The sequence below is a fragment of the Sander lucioperca genome, chromosome 4 (genome assembly GCF_008315115.2).
Source record: "Sander lucioperca isolate FBNREF2018 chromosome 4, SLUC_FBN_1.2, whole genome shotgun sequence".
In the NCBI taxonomy this organism is placed as follows: Eukaryota; Metazoa; Chordata; class Actinopteri; order Perciformes; family Percidae; genus Sander; species Sander lucioperca.
In genome coordinates, this window is record NC_050176.1 from 34,410,185 (window position 1) to 34,433,940 (window position 23,756).

The following is a 23,756-nucleotide window of genomic DNA, read 5'->3' on the forward strand; positions in this document are numbered from 1 at the left end:
GACTGCCTTGTATGGCTCGTTACTCTAGCTTCTGTTGTCGAAAATGTTCGCAGAACATCAAACCAACATCCTGCCTGAGCCTGCCGCTCTACATCTGTAAAAGCAGGAGTGGAAGTTAAAGTGGTGACATTTATGAATGCTGTGACCATGGAATCCACTGGTTCAATAATCACAGCTCACGACCGACCTTTTTACCTGACTCAAACTCCCTTCATGTAGAACAAGTTGTTATTTCCAAATAGACATCATGAATATTTTAGTTGTGGCACCAAATAATCTTCTTTTGTGTTGGAAGTTAAGATTTAGATTAATGAATAAATGATTATTCAGCTCAATTTGCTAAAATTATTCTTGGGATTTGTACTCATTATTGTTAAATTAATTCATTTTAAATTAGAAGATTGATCATCTGACACTGTTGAGTACATTTTCTCTCAGCTGCCTTCCTTTACACTACGAGACAAATGGAGAGGGACAGAGGAGAGGTACAGTAGGTGGAGAGAGATATTTTAATAGCTGGGTTTCTAAGAATATCTTCAGAGGGCCCAAGCTTTTGTTTTAAACAATGGCAGACAGTCAATTTTACACTACATTAAACTTGATAATGCCCATGCAGCAGTCTGATCAACGCATCATTTCCTTTGTTGTTCCGTTTGTTTGCCTGAGGACACAGATTCGGTACAACATGCAGAAAACTGTAGATCATAACACACATGGATACAATTGGCCTGCAGAAGTCTATGCCGTTTTAGATTACGTTAAATGTAATTAGTTTATGCAATCACACATCATTTATCCTGTACTATGCCATCTGCACAGTGTGAAAACAAGAAAAAAGGAAAGCAACTATTGTAAAAATGACCCACAGTATTTCATCCAAATGTAAAAGAGAGGATTTAGATTACATCAAAAATGATACCATCCATCCTTCTATTTTACTTGTTGACAGTGTAATATGTGATCAAATTTCAAGTCTGTCAGCATTCCTGTATTATTATGCTACCACCCTCCAAAATATAACTTCTCAAACTGTATTACCCCAGGGGGTTGGGGAGAAATGTAATCCATTGCAACAGTTTGTCATTGGTTCAGCAAAACGCATACACAAACATGCCCATTTTTAACATTAAGCAAATACAGTACTAGCGAAGCAAGGAGGTGTTTGACAGACCTCTTTAGCACTGTCTATCTGAAAATCTAGCTTAAGTTGCAGGGTGGCTGCTATTGTCAACATAAGGAAAAGGCTGGGCAGGAAATGGTCCTCATTAGACATCAGAGTCCAGGCTTTAGGGCAATCTTTTAATTTTCCAGAACAACTTTGACCGACTAAAGTCGTCTGCTTCTGGAATGAGATGTTCAAAATAAAAAAACACTTGAATAGGATCTATTGACCGAATTGCTTTCTACTTCAGAAAATCTTTGTGTGGTCTCTGTCTGGAATAAGATGTCCAGCATTAACAAAATTCAGATTCTCTCTGTTAATGTGAGGCGAATGCCAGATAGCAGACATGGAAAGAAGTGACTTGATCGTGAGGCAAACAAAAGATTTCCATTGTTTGTCACAGCAACGGCTACGATTTTAGTTTGCATAGTGGCAGTAAATATGAAGGTTGGCTCTGGTGCAACATGTTAAAAATAGCCGCTGGATCAGGGAGGTGAAGACGGAAAGAGATAAACATCCAGACTGCCTTGATGCGTGGAGGAGTGAAATGAGAATTTCCACACGAAGGGACCACCCTTGATTAGTACATAAAAGGTAGCCTGTGAAGTTTGTAATGTAAGCTAAACAAACAGAACAATTTGTACCAAATCCATAAAGATTGCTTCCCTTTCAATGCAAGTAATGGGAAGTCATAATCTACAGTACTCATTTTGTGCAAAAATGTATATTCAAGATTTTCTGAAGCTAATATGGTGGTTCAGCAGTGTTTTTAGTAGACAATTCCCTCCTTGTTTCCCCAGACAGTGCTTCCCTGTTGAACTGCAGTGGAAGATTAGTAATACAATGAGGGAGTTTTATACTAAAAATACAGTAAACTGAGCCAATGGTAGCCATAAGCCTAAAAATGAAATGGTTTATAGCTGAGGTGAGCTTCCGCTCCTGAAGCACCGACATCATGAAAAATGACACCGTTTTTCTCAAGAGACGAGATGTGAGGATCTGGGCAGCTTAGCACCTCGGCTAAACAATTTCCTGTAGGAAACCCTGAATGGGGAACCAGGAAACGGTCTGCAGCAGCATATCCTATCACAGTTGTTCCCCTCCAACCAGATTCCTGAGGTTTGTATTATGTCATGTAGCTTCCTCAATCCCTCCATAAATTCTTGTCAACAAAGTTCTCAAAAGCTACTGAATACAGCGCTGGTTGCAAATGCTAGTACAGGGGTCACCAACCTTTTTGAAAATGAGAGCTACTTCATGGGTACTGAGTCATACGAAGGGCTACCAGTTTGATACACTCTTCTGAAATAACAAATTTGCTCAGTTTGCCTTTAGTTATATATGATTATTAATGATTAATGATACTCATCTATGTGAAGACACTGATCACGTTAATGATTTCTCATAATAATTATCAACAATGACTTAACAAGGTGGGAAACAGATAATATCAATATTCAATTTTCATTTTTAGAACAGGCCTGAGGGCTACTCATGTGGTCCTTGGGGGCTACCTGGTGCCCACGGGCACCGTGTTGGTGACCCCTGTATATAATACCTGCCAGGAAATCATTTTGAGCACACAAGTGTGATTAGGTACTTCCATCCTGATGTGGAGGCAATCACTTTGACTAAAGATATATGGCTTATTTGGTAAAGCATGTCTTTAAGGGCCCTATTTTAACAATCAGCGCACGGCGTGAAGGGGTGCGTTTAGGGCGTGTACCAATCCACTTTTGCTAGTTTGACGGCGGAAAAAAGAGTCCGTGCGCCAGGCACATGGTTCAAAAGGGTTGTACTTAGTGTCTTAATTAATCAGGGGTATGTTTTGGGCGTAACATGCAATAAACCAATCAGAGTGTCATCTCCCATTCCCTAAAAGCCAGGCGCGTTTGTACCTTGGCGCACTGCTATTATGATGGCGGATAGGAAGGAGAGATTTACAGAAGAAGAAACTGATCTGCTCGTGCGTGAACTGAAAGCGAGCGAGCAGCTCATTTCATAATAATACTATTTCACATTGTTATATTTTTATTTTTAATATTGTGCATGTCATTTTAGATGGTGGAACCAGCAAATGTCTGGTATTTAAACCCTGTTATTGGTATGTTGTCCTGCCAAAATCCACATCAAACAAACATACATCCAGGAGTCTTTGAGATGTCAAAAGAATAATGCAGTAATCCATAAAGAGTCAGAATGTGGATGCCATCATACATCTACAGGACCATCAGACAGGCAGCACCTGGTCACAAGCCTCTATTGTAAATGTTAAAAGGTCGCGTTTGTTCATGCTGGAACATCACCGGGGTTATCAATTTGGCAGCTTACATCACGGATGTTGCATTGAATTATGCCCAAGTCATCAAGGTTTAACAGTAAGTTTTGGAGTCCCAGAGACAACTGTCTCCTTATCTGAAACGTCCAAAACCATGGCTCTGTGTCTTTCTGCTATATAAAAGACAAAGTTTAACTTCTTGCATATTTTAGTCTTACTAATCACATATACTTTACTGGCGTTCATTCAGTGTATAGAATATGAACATAAAGAGAGTATTATAAACAGTATTGATGCACAATGTTATTTTACTTTGTATGCTGCCATTGGTTTCAGTTAATTTCAGTATAGTATGAAAATCAACTGTTAGACCCTATCTTGCACCCAGCGCAGCGCAAAGCCCGACGCAGTTGTCAATTTCCCGTCTAGCGCCCGCGTCGTTTAAATAGCAAATGCACCCCCATGTGCACCCATGGGCGTGCTGGTCTTACAGGGAGGTGTGTTCGGGTGCATTCTTGGCGTATTGCAATTTTGTGGCAGCGGAAAGTGATCGCGCCATTGACCAACAAAAACCTGGTCTAAAGTCAATAACGCAGCATTTCATTGTTCTTTTAACAGCACATTAGTAAAATGCGCCTAGGCACGTGCACAAGCATAGTGTGCACGCGCTGTGCATAAGCCTAGGTGCATTTTACTAATGTGCTGTTAAAATAACAATGAATAATTTTTTTTTTATGACTTTCTGCTTGTCAGTTGAATATTATTATAAAGTGAATCATTTCTTATTGCCCACTAAAATAAGCAACTCAAAACAATTACTTTTGGCTATGGTAACTTGGGCATTTGTGCTGAGTGACTGCATCTGTAAATCTATTGTTTTAACATTCCCCTAGTATTATTTTTAAGTGTCGAGGGGTGAGGTCTAAAGGAAGACTGAATATTTCTCTAATCAAATATTGTCAGATCAAATATGCTGAAATGTTGTGCATTCTACCAAAATGTTTCAGTGCAACATAATCCACCAAGGCAAATCCCTTGCAAGTGTTACTTACTTGGCAATAAATCCCTTTCTGATTCTGATAAGACAGTTAAATGGTCTTGAAAAATCTATGGTTATAATCAGAGATAACCTCAACAAACAGCTACACCCTTCGCTACATGTTATTACTAAATCACACAGTATATAAGCTAAATATATGCTTACTGCCTACAGAAGAAGCTGTTACTAAATTATTCAGCCAGATTGAAGGAATAAATGTCACAATAAAAGTACACCTGCCAAAAATTTTTACACTATCCTTTTACATCTGCCCCAAAGTGCTACGTTTCAATTTAACGGTATGCATTCAATACGTAAACTAATAAACATAGAACATTAGTTCCACAACATGCCGTAATCCTATCAAGAGTACAGGAAGACACGCACGCACGCACGCACGCACGCACAAAATGCCTACTCTGTGGTTCTGGCAGGTGATTAAATATCTGGGTGTGGATTGCATGGCCTTCAACTTCGCCTCATACACCCAAAACAAGTTCATAAATTTAGGCTATGCACACTCCTCCACCTTCCACAACCTTTCCTCATCCTCCTACTTCTTCTTCTGATGCAGAGCCTGGTACTTCAAAGAAATGCAAATAAACCAAAAGATAATCTTTCAAAAAGGGGCCTATTGCAGCTAAACTTACTTGTATTTTTATGTAAACAATTAGGCTTAAAGAAGACATTTAAATATTGTATTCAGGGCTCCAGACTGCGACCAAATGGTCGCATTTTATGACCAAAATTTGAGAGTGTGCAACTGAATTTTACATCCAGTCGCAGATGTGTGACCAGTAAATTTGCCCCCTTTTTTACACGTTAAACGTCAAAGTTTTGGTACCTGAGAGCGCGTAAGCTCAAGCTTATCTGTCCTCTCTGAAAATTGACAGAGAGCGGGGGTCTGACACAAACACACACACACACACTCGCGCACACACGCATAGCTGCGGACGGTGCAAACTACGTTGGCTCTGCAGTTTTGTTGAAGTCACAGTGAGTCACAGAAATGCCGATAAAGTGGTTTCAAGTGTGGTTACAGTTTTTCAAAACAGCGTTTGCTGCGATATGATATTAATGGAGAGCCGAAAGCGGTCGCGGTGCTGTTGATACACTTCCTAAGCAGGCACAACAGTGGTTTCTGTGCCCTGGTGACTGACTGACAGGCTGAGGTTGTAAGGCAAGGCAACTTTATTTCTACAGCACCTTTCAGCAACAAGGCAATTCAAAGTGCTTTACATGAAATATTAAAGAGCAATTAAAAACGGTCATGAAAAAAAAACAGGCTAAAAAAGAATATACAAATACAAGAATAAAAGTTACAGTGAGTAAGAAATGAATAATTATTCAATTTAATAGGTTGTAGGGATGGGTTTGGGAGGAGGAGGATTTTGTTTAATTAATAAAAATAACATAATGTTCTAAGTACATAGGATAAATAGGTTTGACAATAATTTTTACAACTGAAATAATTGTTTTGTAATTATAGAGGGAAAGTACCAAAGAAAAGGTACCGTTGGGTAACGGAACCGAATTTCAGATATCGGTACCAATATTGGTTCAGTAGTAGCCTAAACAATGCATGTTTAATTTTAAGTTGAATTCATTGTAATTGTAGACTAGAGCTGATATATATATATATATATATATATATATATATATATATATATATATATATATATATATATATATATATATATATATATATATATATATATATATATATAGAGAGAGATAGAGAGAGAGAGATATATAGATATATAGACAGAGAGATATATGGACAGAGATAGATTTTATATATATATATATATATATATATATATATATATATATATATATATATATATAGTTTTTCATGACAACGATGGTGCTGTCAGTTAACCTTCTATGTTGCATCTTCAAAAGTGACACTGAATTTGAAACAGCATATTGTAATTTCGGCATCTATTATCAAAGTATGTATTAGTAATACAGTGGAAATTAGTAGAAATGTGAATATTTGGTTAGCATGTTGATTTACGGTGTGTGCCCCTAAATTTTCTGGTTGCGCCCCTAAAATTTTGAGTTGGGGGCCACTGTGCTCCTAGTGAAAAAAGTCAGTCTGGAGCCCTGGTATTAGAGGTTGACATTTAATTCAATTGGAATAGTGTGAGCAAAGCTTTGATGTTTATACAGGACAAAAAGAAGAAGTAAAAGGATGCCACTGAGCTATTTCATAAGCAATTACTGCTTTAGTGGCTGACATTTCAGCAATATCGTGGCACTCGGGAAGTGAAGAGTTTCCTTTTGTGGTTGTGGGCCACTGAGACCTTGCAGTATAGCAGGTGGTAGTTCTGAGTACATGGCCAGATTTATAAGACCTTTAACAGTAAATACTGTATTACATCTTATAGTGCGAGGTTTATTTATGGATTGCATCTCTTATGTGTTGCCTGTATTCCCTACAGGTTGCATGCCAGACCTTGGCAACAGATGATGTAGAGGGTGTGAAAGCAGGTCAAGGGTAGAGGAAACATCTAGTGGTCGGCAGTCAGGTTGGACCAAGGGCCAGTTTTTTTTAGCACCGTTCACTGGAGGGCCAGCACAGATTGACCCCTGCGAGCAATCCCGGCCAGTCAAGTCACTGCTTAGTATTCCACCACCCGCATCACGGCACGTCCCAGAAGCGTGCGTGAAGCGGTTCTCTGCTCCCTTAAAGATACACTCCAGGTCTATTTTCACGCGAGCCGCGGGGCGTTCAGACAGCCGCGCAGGAAGTAAAACAGCGAGAGCGTCAACTTACCAAAACATATCACCCAATATCGTATAGGTCTCCTGTACAACAGCATGGACGACGAGAGATTCATCTTGGAGGTGGAAAAACATTAGACACCACAGATCCTTTTGGGACAATGCCAGGAAAGAGAAGGCATGGAGTTTAATTGCAGGAGTGCTTGGTGTGGAAGGTAGATACTAGCTTAATAAACACGTGATTGTTCTTTCAAGTACTTGTAGAGACAATCAAATCTGCGAGTCGGGCAGGCAAGACGCTCCTTAGATGCTCCCGGTGTGGTATGGCGCGTGACAGAGGACGGAATAAAACCGCGGCACAGACGCACCCGGTGGAAAATCCGGGTTACAGGTGCGGTGAAGATACAAGCCTCCATGTTATGCATGTTCATTTGTTTCAGTATTATTTTAAATGTATTTGATTTATAAAATTGTCTGATGAAGTTTCAATTCCTCTTGCCATAGCTTCAGTTGCCAACTCTGGGTTTCTACAGCAGCCTTGCCTAGACCTACCGCCCTACACATGTAGGCTAATATATCTAGACATAAAAGACAAAGAAGTGACAGGAATTGGACATTAGCTTGATCAGTTCATTAGGTGTGCAGAACCGCTACGCTACAGTCAAAGCCAGAACATTAACTACTAATTTAAACCCATTATCTCTCTCAAAACAATGTAAAATAAAAAAGATGATAATTACTGTCTTAAGAGAGTCACTGCCTCTTGTTTGTAACATAACTGCTGTCAGAAAAGAGATCAATCTGGTCATTTGCTTTTGTGCGACACAAATGTATCTTGGTTAATATGATCCTCAAAATTTCAATTTGAATAAAAAAAATTAAGCAGTTTCACCTTTTTATCGATTTTTTACCTGGTAATATTATTAGACCTTATTTCAGCACCATGCACTGTCCATATTACACAGCAAGGCACAGTATTAATTTGCTCGGCTTTCTACTGTAGTCTTAGCACACCAAGAAAAACTTCAGTTCAACAGGCTCTGTTTCATGTTTCCCATTCAGACTCATACAAGCTTACACAGTAACACCCCCAAATTTCCAGTCAGGGCAGAAGTTTGGATTGTTGTCATGACACCTGGTCTTGGATACACACATTGCAGGTGTGCATGTAAAGCCTGCATACTGTATGTGTACCTATAATCAAAGGGTGTAGTTTATATGTCAATGTGAGTCTCACCTAAAAATAACCCAGTTGCAACATGACAGCTCTATCACACAAGCATAGCTAAGTTGTATGCATGGCTATAATTTGACAAACTAAACTACCAAACAACTAAGGGATAGGGTAAAGCAGATCTCTTTAAAAGAGTGGAAACATGCAGTCTAACCCATGACTAATACAGAAGAATATACCAAAGGCTGCAACTAGAACATTTGCTTACAAGCATGGAGGGGGGAAAACCTAATTGGTCAGTATTTAGGGACAGTCGTGTTGGGCAAAGGCTGATTTGTTTGCGGTAAAACATGGTTGGATATCATCACCACCGTCTACCCATGAAATCATAAAGCTAAGTTGTGTCTAGAGCATAGAGGGCAATGACTCATGCTGCATTGTGCCTCCGTAAAACCTACTGCACATTTTGGACTAAAAAAGTATTAACTTCAAAACAAAAGCATAGATCATTGCAAAAACAAAAAGAATGGGGCGACCTCTAGCTCACCCAGTAGAGTGTGCGACCCATGTAGGTCCTTTGCAGAGGCCTGGGTTCAAATCCGACTTGCGGCCCTTTGCTGTATGTCATCCCCTTTCTCCCTCCTTTTCTATCTAAGAATCACCTAAAAACCTATCTTTGCCAAATAGCCTTCCCAGGGCATAGGGAGTTGCTAACTTAGTATGACTGCATGTGAGCCAGTTGTATCGACTCACAATGAGGGGTCTCTAAGTATCACAGTTCTAAGGACTGCTAAGAGCTCACTGGAAACACTGTCTTCTTGTGTGCAAATGAATCTTGGGGAATGTACAGTAATTACTCAACATTTGCTCAACACATAACTAAATGAAATTAATTTGAGTAAAGTGTACAGGGGTTAAGAATGGTCTGACAACAAGCCCTATACTGAAAGCATAGTATAAATATCTTGTGACACTGACTCCTATTTAAAAAAAAATGATGGCAATATGATGCAATTGCATTGGAAATAAAAAGCACAACTTTTCAAACCATGGTGCATTATGCAAAGACAATGTGCCATTTGCCAGATTCCCAATTCCATCACAGTGAGCCTTAAAAAGCCATCGCCTCATCACAAGAGACCTCCTAACAAGATACAATTTGGTGTAATATTTACAGAACATTAGAGAGGAAAAACATGTGTTGGGATTGAGGCTCATAGCATTAAACCTGTTAAAAGCGCCTGTGATCTCGCTTAACAATTATATTGTGTTTTCCTTTGAGAAATCTCCCCCACAGGGACTAGAGTGAGCCAACACCTTAAGGCTTCAACATAACATTTCTTTTACAAAAGGAGCAGCATTTCATATTATGTTTTAATATTCACACCTTTTCCAGCATCCAACAAGGAAACTTGGCTGGCAGGCCAGCAGTATTAGCATATCATTACAGTCCCTACTGTGAAGAGAAGATAGAGGGCTGGGAGGTTAATATTGCTTCCCATTAAGCCAAAAGCTCTGTTATAGTGTTCCAACATGTGCTAGCACATAAAGGTGGCAGTAGGTATAGTTTTTGCATGGTGTGTGTGCAACCAGTATGCATTAGTCATTGGGACTATAAAACGCATTTTTACTGTTGATTACTCAAGGTGCACTTCATATCGAGTGAATTTTTAAAAAAAAATTACATTGAGCTTTGTGACCAATGTCAAACGTGACGCACAACCTGTATAGTGCTGTGTTTAAAGGGGACTATAACAACATATTTTGGGTTTCATAGTATTCTGGAGGTGTAGTAACCAGTGCCACCAAGCAACAAAAAAAGAATAACATCTTGGGAGGTACAATGGAAAATGTCATTAACTGTTCAATGCAACTTGCAGGTCTGCACGTCCCCATGAAACAATATCTGGAGTCAATGTCTTAGCACAGCAAGAACCTACATTTAATTACAAAGAACATTTAAAATACAACACAGATAAAGATTTCATTGTGAGAACTCTGAAGAGTAGTGGATTAGATCGAAAGTGTTATGGCATTTCCACTTACTAGCTTTTTAGAGCATTTGTTGTTGGTGTTATTCAACCAAGGTCGGGTTTGTGTATAAAAAAAACATTAAACATGCCAGCTCATTGGTGTCAGCATCACCTGCGTTTCCATCACTGGAGCTAGGTAAAAACACAATGTCCACTACACACCTTAAATATATAAAGATAGACAGGTTGTGACTGGTTGACAAAGTCAGGAACAAATACTCCATTTCTCAGTTAGGGCAGTTCTGGCTGATGCTCCCCGAGACATCTTCCTTTGGAGTTGGGCTAAACATTGGTTGGGAAGAGACTCTGGGGCATACATTGCAAAGCCTGACGGAACAAGAACTCTTTACAGGCCTGCTATAGATTCTATGGGAAGTTGTGGGGGTGGGAGGAGGGGGGATTACAGTAGGGTTCCACACAGCGAAACACCTCGCGAATTTTCGGCCAGCGAAATTTTGCCTCAGGGGCGTGGTCGCGAAAACACGCAAGACCGCAACAGAACACCGGCTGCTAGGCAGCTAGCATAGACGGTTGAAGCTAGGTAGCATAGGTAGCTATCAGGTAGTTTGCTGTAACCTGGCTATGTAGCCTAGCTGCCTTGCTATGCTTATAATGAAATGCAATGTCCGAACATGCTAGCGGTTGACCTGTCGGCTAGCTGAATCATTGAGTGTTTAAACTAACATTTACAATGGTCTATTTAGTGGTGTATGTGCCCTGACTAAGTTCGTGTGTCATATAAATCACAATTCGTGTTGATCCAAGTACCAATGTTCGTGTAGAAACATTTTAATCATGGTCAAACGTTTTTTGTAACTCCCGCCTCCAACACAAACACGCGGACCTGATTGGTTCTCAAGTGTTCCTCATTTGAATAAAGTTAAACTTTCGTCAACTTTGTTTCACTCTCATCTCGCCCAATCAGGGCGAATATCGTCTCCATTCAACCTCAATGAGAGCGAAGCAAAATTTCGCTGTGTGGAACCCTACCGTTAGGCATGGCTGTTGCCACTGCTACCTTGAGTTGAATAAGGCCGGCTACACACTTCCTGCGTGGCGTGAGCGTGGCGTTTCTGTTGCGTGTCAGCTGCGTGGTGGCCAGAAACGTGTCTGACGCGGCGCTGCTGCTGCTAGCCTTGTCTGTACACATGGATGTTTCCCATTGATAAAATGAAATACCATGTTAAACATAAATATAGACTGATTTGATTACAGCAAAGACAACGTTGGCAGTATTGACGGCAAAATAAGCTACAGAACATTTCGTTCTCTACTGACAGGTGCAATATTAGAACATTTTTAAATTACATTTATATCAAAACCTAGATACTTTCATACATCAACATGTCATTTATTAATATGTATTAGTGTCAAAATGACACATAAACATCTTTGCCTATTCTATTTTGCCTGGAAACGCTTCCAATACGTTTGCGTGTCACGTGAAAAATAGGCATCGGTCCTATTTCTAGCATGCACGCGTTTTCGGTGCGGCTCGAGCCGCACCTGAGACATGCGCATAACACAGGCAGTGTGTAAGCTCTAACCTGTTAACATGGGAGCCAAAATAAAAGCGGACACGCCACGCAGCTGACACGCTCGCGCGACACATCCAGTGTGTAATCGGCCTAAGCAGCAAGAAAATGGATGGACGGTGAATGGAGGGATCATGCAAAAGCCCAGTGAGGGGTAATTTGTGCATCGGTGCGTGCAACTACATAACAATAAAGCTGCACTGGGCAAGATTATGTCAAATCAAAAAGTCAAAATGAAGCTGCAGCAGAGAAGGGCATTCGGTCTAACACACCGCAAGTTTGCTCTTTATGTAGGCCATACAGTTTCTAATTGCCCCTGTGGCTGATTCTGGGGCACAGTTTAATTAACGGTTTGGTCTTTGAGAGTCTCCCACAACAAATCCTGTTCCCAGCTTCCTCCAGCATAACCAGTAGCATTCTGTTAAAATGACTTTGTGAGCTGGCACTGTTTATAGAAGAAACATTAAGAGGATATATGTAGGCCAAGAAGTAGATTCCACTATGGCCCTATTTCCTAAAAACAGATAGTGTCACTGACTGCAACAATTGGAAATGTAGAGAAATGATTGTGACTGGTTAATCCTTCACTTAACACTCAAAGTTGAATTTGAATGCTTTGAATAGAGAATGAGGTCTGCTGTTGGTTGAGAGTAGAGCTGGGCGATATGGAAAAAATCTAATATCAAGTTATTGTTGACCAAATACCTCAATATCGATATTGCGGCGATATTGTAGGGTTGACAATTGGTGCTTACAAAAAAATATTTACACAATGACATTTTTGATAGATAATCATCATTAATGTGTATATAATAACTAAGTGGGTAAAGGCAAATAATAGAAAAGCTAGAACAATCTGGTAGGTTAAAAAAATTACATCACTTTACTGTAATGCAACCTTTAAAACCAGATAGATAACACTTGTGTCGTATCACAATATTACGATATCCAAAATCTGAGACGATATCTAGTCTCATATCACGATATCGATATACTGCCCAATCCTAGTTGAGAGACATTACTCATGAGGGAAATATGGCTTTGCCGATTTATTGAAAGCCAAGGATGAGGAATACCAAGCCACAGATTGAAAAAAAAAAAAAAGAAATTATATAAAAAGACAAAATTATTATATATATATATATATATATATAAATTATTTATATATATATATATATATATATATATATATAAAATAATTTTGTCTTTTTGAAGGGTTTGCAATAATTGGTATTTATTCTGACACACAAGACTTTGATAAGCATCATGTCTTGTAGAAAATGTATTCCGTTTCCATGTATACCAACTGTACACACACGCACCAATTAGTCTACAAAAGAGCGGGAACCTAATAATTAGTCTGCAAATAAGCGCACCAAATCCAAGCAAATTATTAGAATCATGCTCATTAGGCTGGAACGTGTTTAAACAATGAAACTAATTGGTTATTCTGAGCTGTGTCAAAATACTGTGACAGCCAGCACAAAATAATCCTAATCCAATAACAACAAAGTTGTCCATAGGTCTAACTGCAAGGAGCAAAAGACAACAATCCTTTGAGATAGTTGAGGTTGAAATTGCCATGTGGAACAAGTTTTCATAAGCACTGTGTCCAAAAACAGATGTGAAAACCTACGGGCTGTTCACGACACTGCTAACAATCGTCACATCAAATATCTGTTGAGTTTGAAAAAGACACCATTTCAGAGATATTTCACTGCCACAAAGCCCCGAAATACGGTATCTTAAGCTTTCTTAAAAGAGAAAAAAAAGACATAATGTCTTTGCTGACACACATCTCTTGCAAATATCGTTGACTCCTGAGGCCATCTGCTTGTTTGTCAGCACACAGCAGGTGAGGAGACATGATGGGTGTATTATCAGATCTGCTTGGGGGCTAAATAAGGACTATACAGGTAAGCAGAAAACAAAAATTTCAGTGGTGGCCATTTTGAACCAATTACAGCTAAATTGCATGCTGGCTAGTCAAACCTGCGTGCTCACCCTCAAGATGCTCCCTGTGTTGATTTTACTACTGTAACGGACGAGACGTTACAGCCTCTTTTGTTGAAGGACAAAACTTACGGACACAACGAGCACTGAATGCAATGGTAAAATGAAGAAATGACACACTCACGACCATAAACAGAGTCGAGTCATGCTTATTTAGACAACAGCCCTCAAGTGCTTCAAACTGGAGAAAGGGGGAAAAGGTGTGACCGTGGAACTGGGCTGATGCAACAGATAACAGAGAGAGGCAGATAGGGTTTCATTCATGTGTCAGATTAGAGGGCTCTTTGTTACTGCCAGAGAGGGCAGAGCATGCCTGGAGAGAGGACGAGGATCGCCCTCGCTGCCCTACCACTTGTGTTATTGTGTACAACTGAAGGGATAGTTTGTGCATTTATTGCATTCCTGTCTACATCAGCACACACATACTGTCATATTGATCCTCAGGGTCATAACTAACGTTATTGCAGTGATTATTTATTTTGAAAGGCCACATCATTAAGCCTAGAAGGACTTTGATCTCCTACTTTCCTATTGCGTTTTTTTCATGTGAGGAGTAAGCAGGAACATATTAATAGTTAAACGGTTTAACAGTTTACCTTGAATCACAAAGAAACCCTGGCACATACAACCAAAATCATCTCCAGGGCTGGATACCAATAGTATAAAGTGGTTATATTACTTGTATATTATATACTTTTCTGATACCTTAGCTCACTATCAAACTGCTGCCCTTTGTCGCTACTTAGGGAATGAAAAAATAGCCTGTGCCGATACCAAATCAATTTCACGGTTCTAAAAACCTGATACATTTTAAATTCCAGAGCACAGCTACTTTGCATGATTCTCCCCTGCAGTGATGTGAAAGAAAAGGTACTACTATTTTAAGAAGCACAGGGAAGATGCAGTTTAGAACTTAATTTTACTTATGACGGCCCACATCTCAAAGGAGGATCCTCTGTGTGAACATCAGTGCAAGAGATAGATAAAGTGGGCAACAACGCACCAAACAGATACTGTGCATGTTCAACCAAAGAACGACACCTTAAAATAATTCGGAACAAATACAATAAACCAGATTTTCTCTTTGACACAAGTCGAGGTACAGAAAGCCTACAATTCAGAACAAAGCAAGGTGTCTACTTTTTCTGCAGGTGACCCTTCCGAGGAAACTAAATACAGGCACTTAGCATGAAATATTAACAGACATGAAACATAAGGACCTTTAAACTATAGTAAAGATTGGATAAATTGTATTTAGACTAGCAGTACGATTTATATATACATTCGAAAATATGAAGCGTTTTGTTAATGGCTGTTACGTTCTAAACAATCAATGGTTGTTTTCCAAAAAGTCCTGTAATGGAACAGAATCCCTTTGGTTTTGAGGCCCTCGGACATGGGTAAATTCATTTTGAGTCCCCAAAATGGACATAACAAATATGAAATAAATCCTTAAAAAAATCCTTAATGTAACGCTTCAAATTCATATGGGAGAGAAACAAGGACATGAACACAACCATGTGCACAGATAGCTTTGGTTTCCACTGCTGTCCACAGAGCCAGCATCCAACCCTATGACCTTAACTTCAGGTAAAGCCAACGTTACATTCCACACAACGATGTCACCCATCTCCTGTGTCACCTAACAGAGGAGCCATGAGCCACAGAGCTCTACATTCGTCAATGGTTTACAGAGTCCTGGAAGATTCTATACTCTACTTAGTGGAAGGCAGCATTGTAATGTTATTGTGATATTGGAGCAGGTGATGCTGTTGTTGACGTATGTTACTTTTCTTTTTTTTTAAAAAAGGGGTTGACTGATATAATGGAGGGGGCCCAATAGTGTAATACTGGATCCTGACAAAAACATCAGCCTAAACTGTACACACTGGCCCCAATACCCTAATATTTGCATTTCATTTGGTTTCTGTGGCAAATGTTTTAACATTGATATTGCCACTTAATACAGGGAAGCCGTGAATCTTGGTGCTGGGAACACTCATTTTGCGTTGTGGAAATCTTCATCTCGGTCTCATCTATTATTATCCTACATCGGGAGATGCCATTATGTCTTATCATGTATTAAATAAGAAAACCGTCTTTGAATAAACAAGTCGTACCTTCCATAGTAACTGCTCGCCAGCTTTGCATAAACAACATGTACTTCACGCCTTTATGTCAACAAAAAGTGACAGAGTAGACAGATACATCAGTCAGGAGTAGTGTTTGTTGCAGAGACAACCTGACTGAAAATTAACACCCCACTTTGCAGCTCCTTGCAGCCTCGAGCATATTGTTTTGGTAAGCCAAACCAAGAAAACCAAATAAATGCTGCTTCCTGTTAAGGTGCTCTAAGCGATGTTGGGTGACATCACTTCTTGACGTTCAAAGTACTGTCAAACAAAACTGAGGCTAGCTCACCCCTCCCTCCTCTTCAGCATGTCCCCTGCCCCTCCCTTCCACACACTAACCCCCCCAACCCCCGCCCCCAAATCCTTCTTGTCGGTTATTGGCTGGAACACTGTTTGTGTATCTTTCGTGGTGCAGGTTGCCGCAGTTTGTTTTTGTTGCCGTTTGTGGAGCCTGGGCTGTCTACAGAGACCGCGTTTTTTTACAGTGTGTTCAGGGGACAGGCAGCTAGCGGATTAGGGCTGAACGATTAATTGCATTTGCGATAATATCGCGATATGTTAAAACGCGATTTCCTAATTGCAAAGGCTGCGATTTGGTCACATGACTCGCGAGAGCAAATCAGTCTGCACTCCGCAGTGAAAGCATGAACATAGCATGCTACCGCTATGCCCTACCTTGAGCTGATTTCTGTCATTCAAACAACTCTGAGTTGTAGTTTAAAACTTTTACAGCCATTTTACTAAAATGAAGGGTTTTATTAGGGCTCGAGTCCATACATGCAGTTAATGGCTACAGGCACACAGAACTCAAGGCTCGGTTGGCAACGATTAGCTCTGATTAGCGGTTAGCGGTTAGCTCCGGTTAGCGGTTAGCTCCGTTATAAAGATATGAGTGGAGGAGCTGCCACTGAGAGGGGTAACAATCAGACTGATAAATGACGTTCGGGGAGCTTTCACAGCAGCGTGGCCGCGGTGTTTCAGCAGTTTTATTAGTACAGTTAATCCCACGGCAAGAACACCAGCAACTAGCTAACACAACGATAACGAAACTCTCTGAGCAGCAACTGCACATGGCAGCACGCAACTTCACGAGGAGGAGGGGCTGGAGTCAGATCCTCTCTGTGCACTGTAAAAAATACACGTGTGTGTGTGTGTGTACTATATACTATATTTTTACTTATTTAACTGTCTAGTGTGTAATTGTGTGTTGTTCATACTATAAAATGATTTATTGTTTGTCTTTGTTAAATAATACAGAAGACAAAGAGCTTAAAAAAATAATCGAATCGCAATCACAATATTTGGGGAAAAAAATCGCAATTAGATTATTTTCAAAAATCGTTCAGCCCTATAGCGGATAGTGAGGAGATGTTTGCTGTATGTGACAAAACATGTTGTAGCCTAAAAAACACGTGACATTGCTTAGAGCACCTTTAAACTGTGGGTCGTAATTACAGCACAGGAGCTTACACAAAGTGACTGTATGCTACCTGCCTGAAAAGATGAAGTAAACGAGTGACTAGGAAAGAAAGTCAAACATTTACCAAATGCAAGAGACGCAGATATTTTTCTCAAGAGTTGGTAGACCAAACTATAGGGCTGAAACAGCAGTGACCATTGGACCATTTGGAATTTGACAGGTAGCCAGAAATAGGTCTAATTGTCTGCTGGCTTGCAAAATGTTCAACTTTGTTCATCACCAGTACCGTTGTGCAGTGTAAAAAGCATTATCAGTTTGTGTGATCTTGTGGGCTGCGAGATGCTGCCCAGCACTTTATCTGAATCAGTTTGGTTTTGATTTTTTTGGTACCACAAACCATGAGAAAACAATGTGATAATAGAAAAGCTACGTAGGGTTGTCAGGAAGGGCATTGATTCACAGTGGATTGTGAGTAGGCCTTTCATATTATTATTAGTCCTTTGATAAAGTGTAAAATATATTGTTCATTGCTGCTCTAAAGCAACATTGCGTAACCGTTTTACCTTAAAATAACAGCTTCAAAATCATTTTGATGTTACACTGACTTGTAATAGGGACAATGGTTCCTCTGTCATTCAAAAAAATGTAAATAAAAAAAACAGAAATCATGCTATATCTTTGAGCGTGATACTACTGTACTTATGCTTGGTTTCAATACAAGAAAAAAATAAATGAAATGGGGGGGGGGAATGTTGTGAAGTTCACTGCCTCCAGCAAAGTAGGTCTGCTTTAAAAAAAGACTGATATGTTCAACCAAGACAGGTACGATCCAACAAGCCATGACAGCCAACATCTCTCAGTAGCAGAATATAAGAGACTACAGTTACAGTGAGAGCCTACAGTTAATATGTAGCTGTGTGTTTAGGATAATCCACCCAGAGATATTACCTTTTTTTATTAAAAACATTATGGATACCAGTTTAAATATGAACAGTTAATTACTACAAAGAGGAGGCTTAAAAAGGTTTCAACTCCTCATTCTCAACTTTACTTTCACTTTTAACTGAAACAGAGATACTGTAGTACCCTACAATCCACAGTGTAGTGTGAGGTACAGTTCCTTTGACTAAATATGAGGCAAAAACAAAGCCAGCATAATGAGCTGCTTTAAAACAATAAATAAATAAATAAAAAGAATCCTGTTGTGCATAGCCCTAGCCCATGTGTCACAAGTCATCACAACTGTTTTAGGTCACACTAGAATATTTTAAGGTACACCTCCTGAGGAAACTACGTTGCATTCAACCAAATACAGTGGAAGACTCGTGCATTGAGAAGGCTGCAAAAGCTTGCTAAAGAGAAGTCTGGCCTCTGTGGTAAATCAGATTATAACCCAATTGAAGGAGCGGAGGATGTGGAGGGTATGAGAGAAAGAGTGTGGAGGGTAGTGAGCATAATGAAATGCATGGTGCTATCGCTCAAAACCCTAAAATGACACGGACCATGCTAAACATTGAGTCCCAGGGGCACAGGCAGAGCTGCACACTGATAATTCTGTCAAAATGTTTGCCTGGCTATCTCTCCTGCTCAAGAAATTGCACCAAAAAAAAAAAAAAAACATAGGCCTATATAAGTAATTACCTATCTCTCTTTGGACTGTGCAACTGAAAAAAATACCTTGTTGGGATAGTCATTTTTTCTGACTCACAAATCTAAAGTCACTACAGGCAGTCACATGTTTTTTTGATTCATTAAAATAATAGAGTGATTGGCATCCAACTATTCTATTAAATATTTAGGTCTTATTAAAATACTAATTCCACATTTTGTATTAAAGAAAATACAACAAATGTCCCTTAAACCAACATGAGCCACTCACAACGTTGGCAGTCTGCACTTACAGTTGAAATTCTTATTTTCAAATAAACATCCTCTTGAACAATGAAGGAAACAGTTGTGCACTGATACTGCTCTGTGGATTGTAAAATAGCTCCCGGCTAATGCTGAAATGCCATAGTATGTTGATAATTCAATATTTGCTAGTTGTAGCTTCTCAAATGTGACAATTTACTGCTGTTTTGGGAACGTGTGAGGGACATTTTGCAACAATATTTCAGTTTACACCTCAGGCTTAACGTGAAAAAAAATATGTACTAACTATAGGCCTAGTTAAAACCTACAACAAATTTTTGATCTGTATTTTTGCTGTACCCATTTAGATGGAGTATTTGACTAGCTGGTTGGATGATGGAATAATACAGCCTCATGAGGAGAAGTATCCTTATTCACTGTGGGGGTTGGTGTTGGAGCAAACTTTGTGACTACAGATATGGAGGATGAGCCTCCCTTTCCTGAAAGGACTCCATTGTGTTGCCACAGTGACAAAGCAGTTTTACTGGTTCCACCTTCACCTCTCTTTCCCTCCAACCTGAGCAGCCAAACTCTATTTGAGCATGCTCTCACCTTCACGCTAAACTTCCTTGTTACCGGTAGTTTCATTCATTCTAGTGCAGGTTCTGCAAAGGGCATTTCATAACCTCAGGAACGGGCAGCCAAAGGGCCATCAGTGTTGCAGACAGACAAAGCTGGATAAGGACTTTAGGGTGGCCAACAGGTAGTAGCCAGATAAGACTGAGACACAGACACACACACACACACACACACACACACACACACACACACACACACACACACAAAAAGCAGCAGCTGATTTGCTTCCAACAGCTTTTCTGCCAGGATCATTCTCCTGACATAGCATCCAGTCTCATTTAATTTCTTGATCAAACCTAATAATCACATGTTATATAAAACTGTATGAAACTGTAATAGGAATATGAAATTAGACCAATAAGAAATATGCCAAATGAGAACTGTAACACAACATATAAGCCTCGTTTTTGCACTGAAACTGTAACAAACTCTAAAAGCTGTAGACCAAGTTATTTGGTATGTACAATAAATAAAGAATATACTATTTAATATAAGGGCAACAAGGGAAACCAAAATATAAGTAATTTAGCATATGACTCATGGAAGTTTCCGACGTGTGCTGCTCGCCATAAAGTCACAGTAAAACCATTGGTGCTAAAGAAGGCCTATTCCACTTCATTTTGTGTTGCAAGGCCATCAACGCCTATTTAATGCAGATGAGGATGATGTCAGACTTTTCCAAACGTTTAGATGTCACTGTAGTAGTCTACTACAGCGTAACAGTGTTATCTAAGGCCTATCCTGAGCTCTCATAATCAGCTTACCAGGTTGAACACCGTCTCCACAATGTCTCGGTTGGAAACTTCCCCAACTTCCACCAGGCCAGCAAGCACGGCGAATTTCATCTTTATCCCCCTGATAGGCACTCCGGGGTTGAGCGCCATGGCGCCTGATCTCCCGTCCTTTCCATCACCTGGCTGCGCAGAGCCCGCTGTCTCCTCGCTAGCCATTGCTAAAGGAAGGACGGGACAGGTGGTGTTCACAGGTAAGGCACCTGTTCACCTCCAATGGTGGTGACAGCAACCGATGTCGGAGGCAAAGGGCTCTATATCCCCTTCAGCTGAGTTGTTGACAGTCTACAGGCACACAAACCAAACGTTTTCCTCCCCATCCAAAACTGTTTAGCGAAAGTGGGGGGAAAAAAGGCGCAAGGATAATTTGTTAGTCGTTGACACTGCGGGACTAGATCATGTCACCGCTTCACTCCACAGTGAACTAACGTTTTTACTTCTCTCCCCTGGTCCGTAACTGGATCCCAGACGGATGGATTAATGCCGTTAAAAGCCGCAAAGAAGTCTGCTGCAGCGGGGGGAGCAGGTGAAGCAAAGCTCAACCTTTACCTGTTTCCAGTCTGCTCGGTCAAATGGCAAACGAGGATACGGTGACTTTAATGTCTCCGTACAGTGGTGGAAGTTGCTATTGTCACTGAGTCCAGACACTTGACAGGTAGCGCGCTCGGCAGAAGCAAAAACTCTCAACTGGAAAGAAGGTAAGTTCGTCAGCAATCTCCGGTAGAAGTCGACAAAGGACAGAAGTGTGCTCGGTCCTCCCCGGCAAACTCCACAGACTTGCTTAAATGTCAACGTTAACCCAGCTGCGCTGCATTCTCTTCCTGATTTGCCCCGGTAGCTTCAGCTCGCCACCGCCATGACAGTAGCCTTGAGTGAGTGGCGCATGCGCAGTGGTGAGCTGAGGCTTTTTCGGATAACTGGCAGGTGTGCCGCTCAGGTGGCTTTCTAGCACGACACGCTGGGATTCAGTTAAAATCAACAGTGCTTCCACATTTATTCAGTCACAACAACAACAACATAATGACAGGGATATAAAGGCAGTGGTGGAAAATAACTCTGTGCATATACTAACTTTACTCGAGTACACTTTTGACATACTTGTACTTTACCTGAGTATTTCCATTTTCTGCCTCTTTTACTTCTACTCCCCTACATTTCAGATGGAAATATTGTATTACCCCACAACATTTTTGACACTTATAGTTATATACACTTATACACTTTTTGCATGAAAAAATAAAAACACATGATATACTATGCAGTGTAACCAACCAGTAGTATACAAAGTATCTAAAATTGGCTCCACATTGACAAACTACAACATGAAAATGCTCTTACTGATAAAACAGATTAATATAATATAACACTTCAAAAAGAGCCATTCTGCATAATGAGTACTTTTGATACTTTCAAGACATTTTGCTGTTAAGTACTTTTACATAAGTAACATTTTGAATGCATTCCTTTGACTTGTAATGTATTATTACATGAGTATTTTTAGACCATGGTATTTATACATAAAGGATCTTTGCATGTCTTACAGACTCAGATTTTACATTCAAAAATAGCATGGGTTACTATAATCTCATGCATTGTTCTAAACTGCATAATTGTATATAAGATCAGATCAAAAAAATTGAAGTGTCAAGGCAGCTGAAGTACAGGAACAGATGCATAGTAGACTATAGACTATAAGCTAAGTAATTAAAAATATTTTAAAATATTATTTTATTATATTGCACCGTTCTGCACTACGAGGACCTTTGATACTTTAAGTACATTTTGCTGATAACACTGTTGTTCTTTTATTTGAGTACAGTTTTAAATGTAGGACTTGAACTTGTATTGTTGCATTGTATTATTACTTAATAAAGGATCTGAATAATTTTTTTATTAAAATAAATAAATTATCACTAAAGTTTAGTGATAGTGTCCTCTTTTTTAGGCTGACACAAGTTTAAATGAACAGTCAAACAAACAAGTTAACCTTACTGCTTTCTGCCACTAATCTCAATTAAATGCAGATTGAATATTTTAAAAATAATGTCACTGAAGACCTTTTTATAGTGACTTTATAGTATTTTATTTCTTTAATCTCCTTTTGCAACACTGCAATAAGGGAATAAGGCCCTAATTATACCAATTACTGAACAGGGTGGTAGTTTTATTACTTCATTACAAAACCCAGAGGCATGTGAAGAATTTATACAGGGCTACATACAGCATGGTAGAACAATAACCCCTTAAACCAAGTAGTAGCCTAGTTTTTTGTTTTTAAGATTATTTTTTGGGCTTTTCCACCTTTATTTGACAGGACAGCTAGGTGAGAAAGGGGGGAAGACATGCAGGAGAGTCACTGGTCAGACTCGAACCCTGGACCTCTGCGTCGAGGCATAAACCTCTATGTAAATGTGCGCCTGCTCTACCCACTGAGCCAACCCGGCCACTAGTAGCCTAGTTTTATTTTATTTTTTGTGATCAAATGTTTTTATTTTCTTAAAGAGAGCAAGAAAAACACATCCAGTACACAGACAGTGCATGGGATTAAACTAGTTTTTTTAAATACAATTTTCTAAGGATATAATATAATTTAGAATACAAACTGCATGTTATTCAGCAGCTGTGGATACAGTAAAAATCACAGAAAATAATCCCAGACTATAACATGTGAAAAAGTATCATACATTATAAATCAATACATTACTGTACCATACTATGAGCCCCAGAGGGAAACTTGTTTTTTTTAACAAACAACCAACACAGCTTTATGCTATTAAAAAAACATTCATCAACAAAAAACAAGCAGAAAGGGGGGTTGAAATTTAGAACTTAGTTTTTCTGTAGCACAACAGCACATTGACAGATGTATGCGTCCCAAGGCATCGGGAACCAAACATTAAAGCAAAGTGACAGCTCTGCTTTGCTTGCCTTTTTAAATCACCACCATCAGCCCATGCAT

General features: G+C 39.6%; 1 protein-coding gene across 8 annotated transcripts in view; it reads right to left on the reverse strand.

Moving 5' to 3' along the window:
* Positions 1 to 21,678, reverse strand: part of lrba (LPS responsive beige-like anchor protein) — a 201,704-nt gene extending 180,026 nt beyond the window's left edge. For 5 of the 8 annotated variants that reach the window (XM_036000091.1, XM_036000093.1, XM_036000094.1 and 2 more), the window contains exon 1: positions 20,771 to 21,678. In XM_036000091.1, coding sequence (XP_035855984.1) covers positions 20,771 to 20,956 — 186 coding nt within the window. In that variant the 5' untranslated portion in view covers positions 20,957 to 21,678. The remainder of the gene's footprint in view (positions 1 to 20,770) is intronic. The other 3 variants (XM_036000096.1, XM_036000095.1, XM_031276802.2) reach the window with 1 other exon arrangement.
* Between the last annotated feature and the right edge of the window lie 2,078 nt (positions 21,679 to 23,756).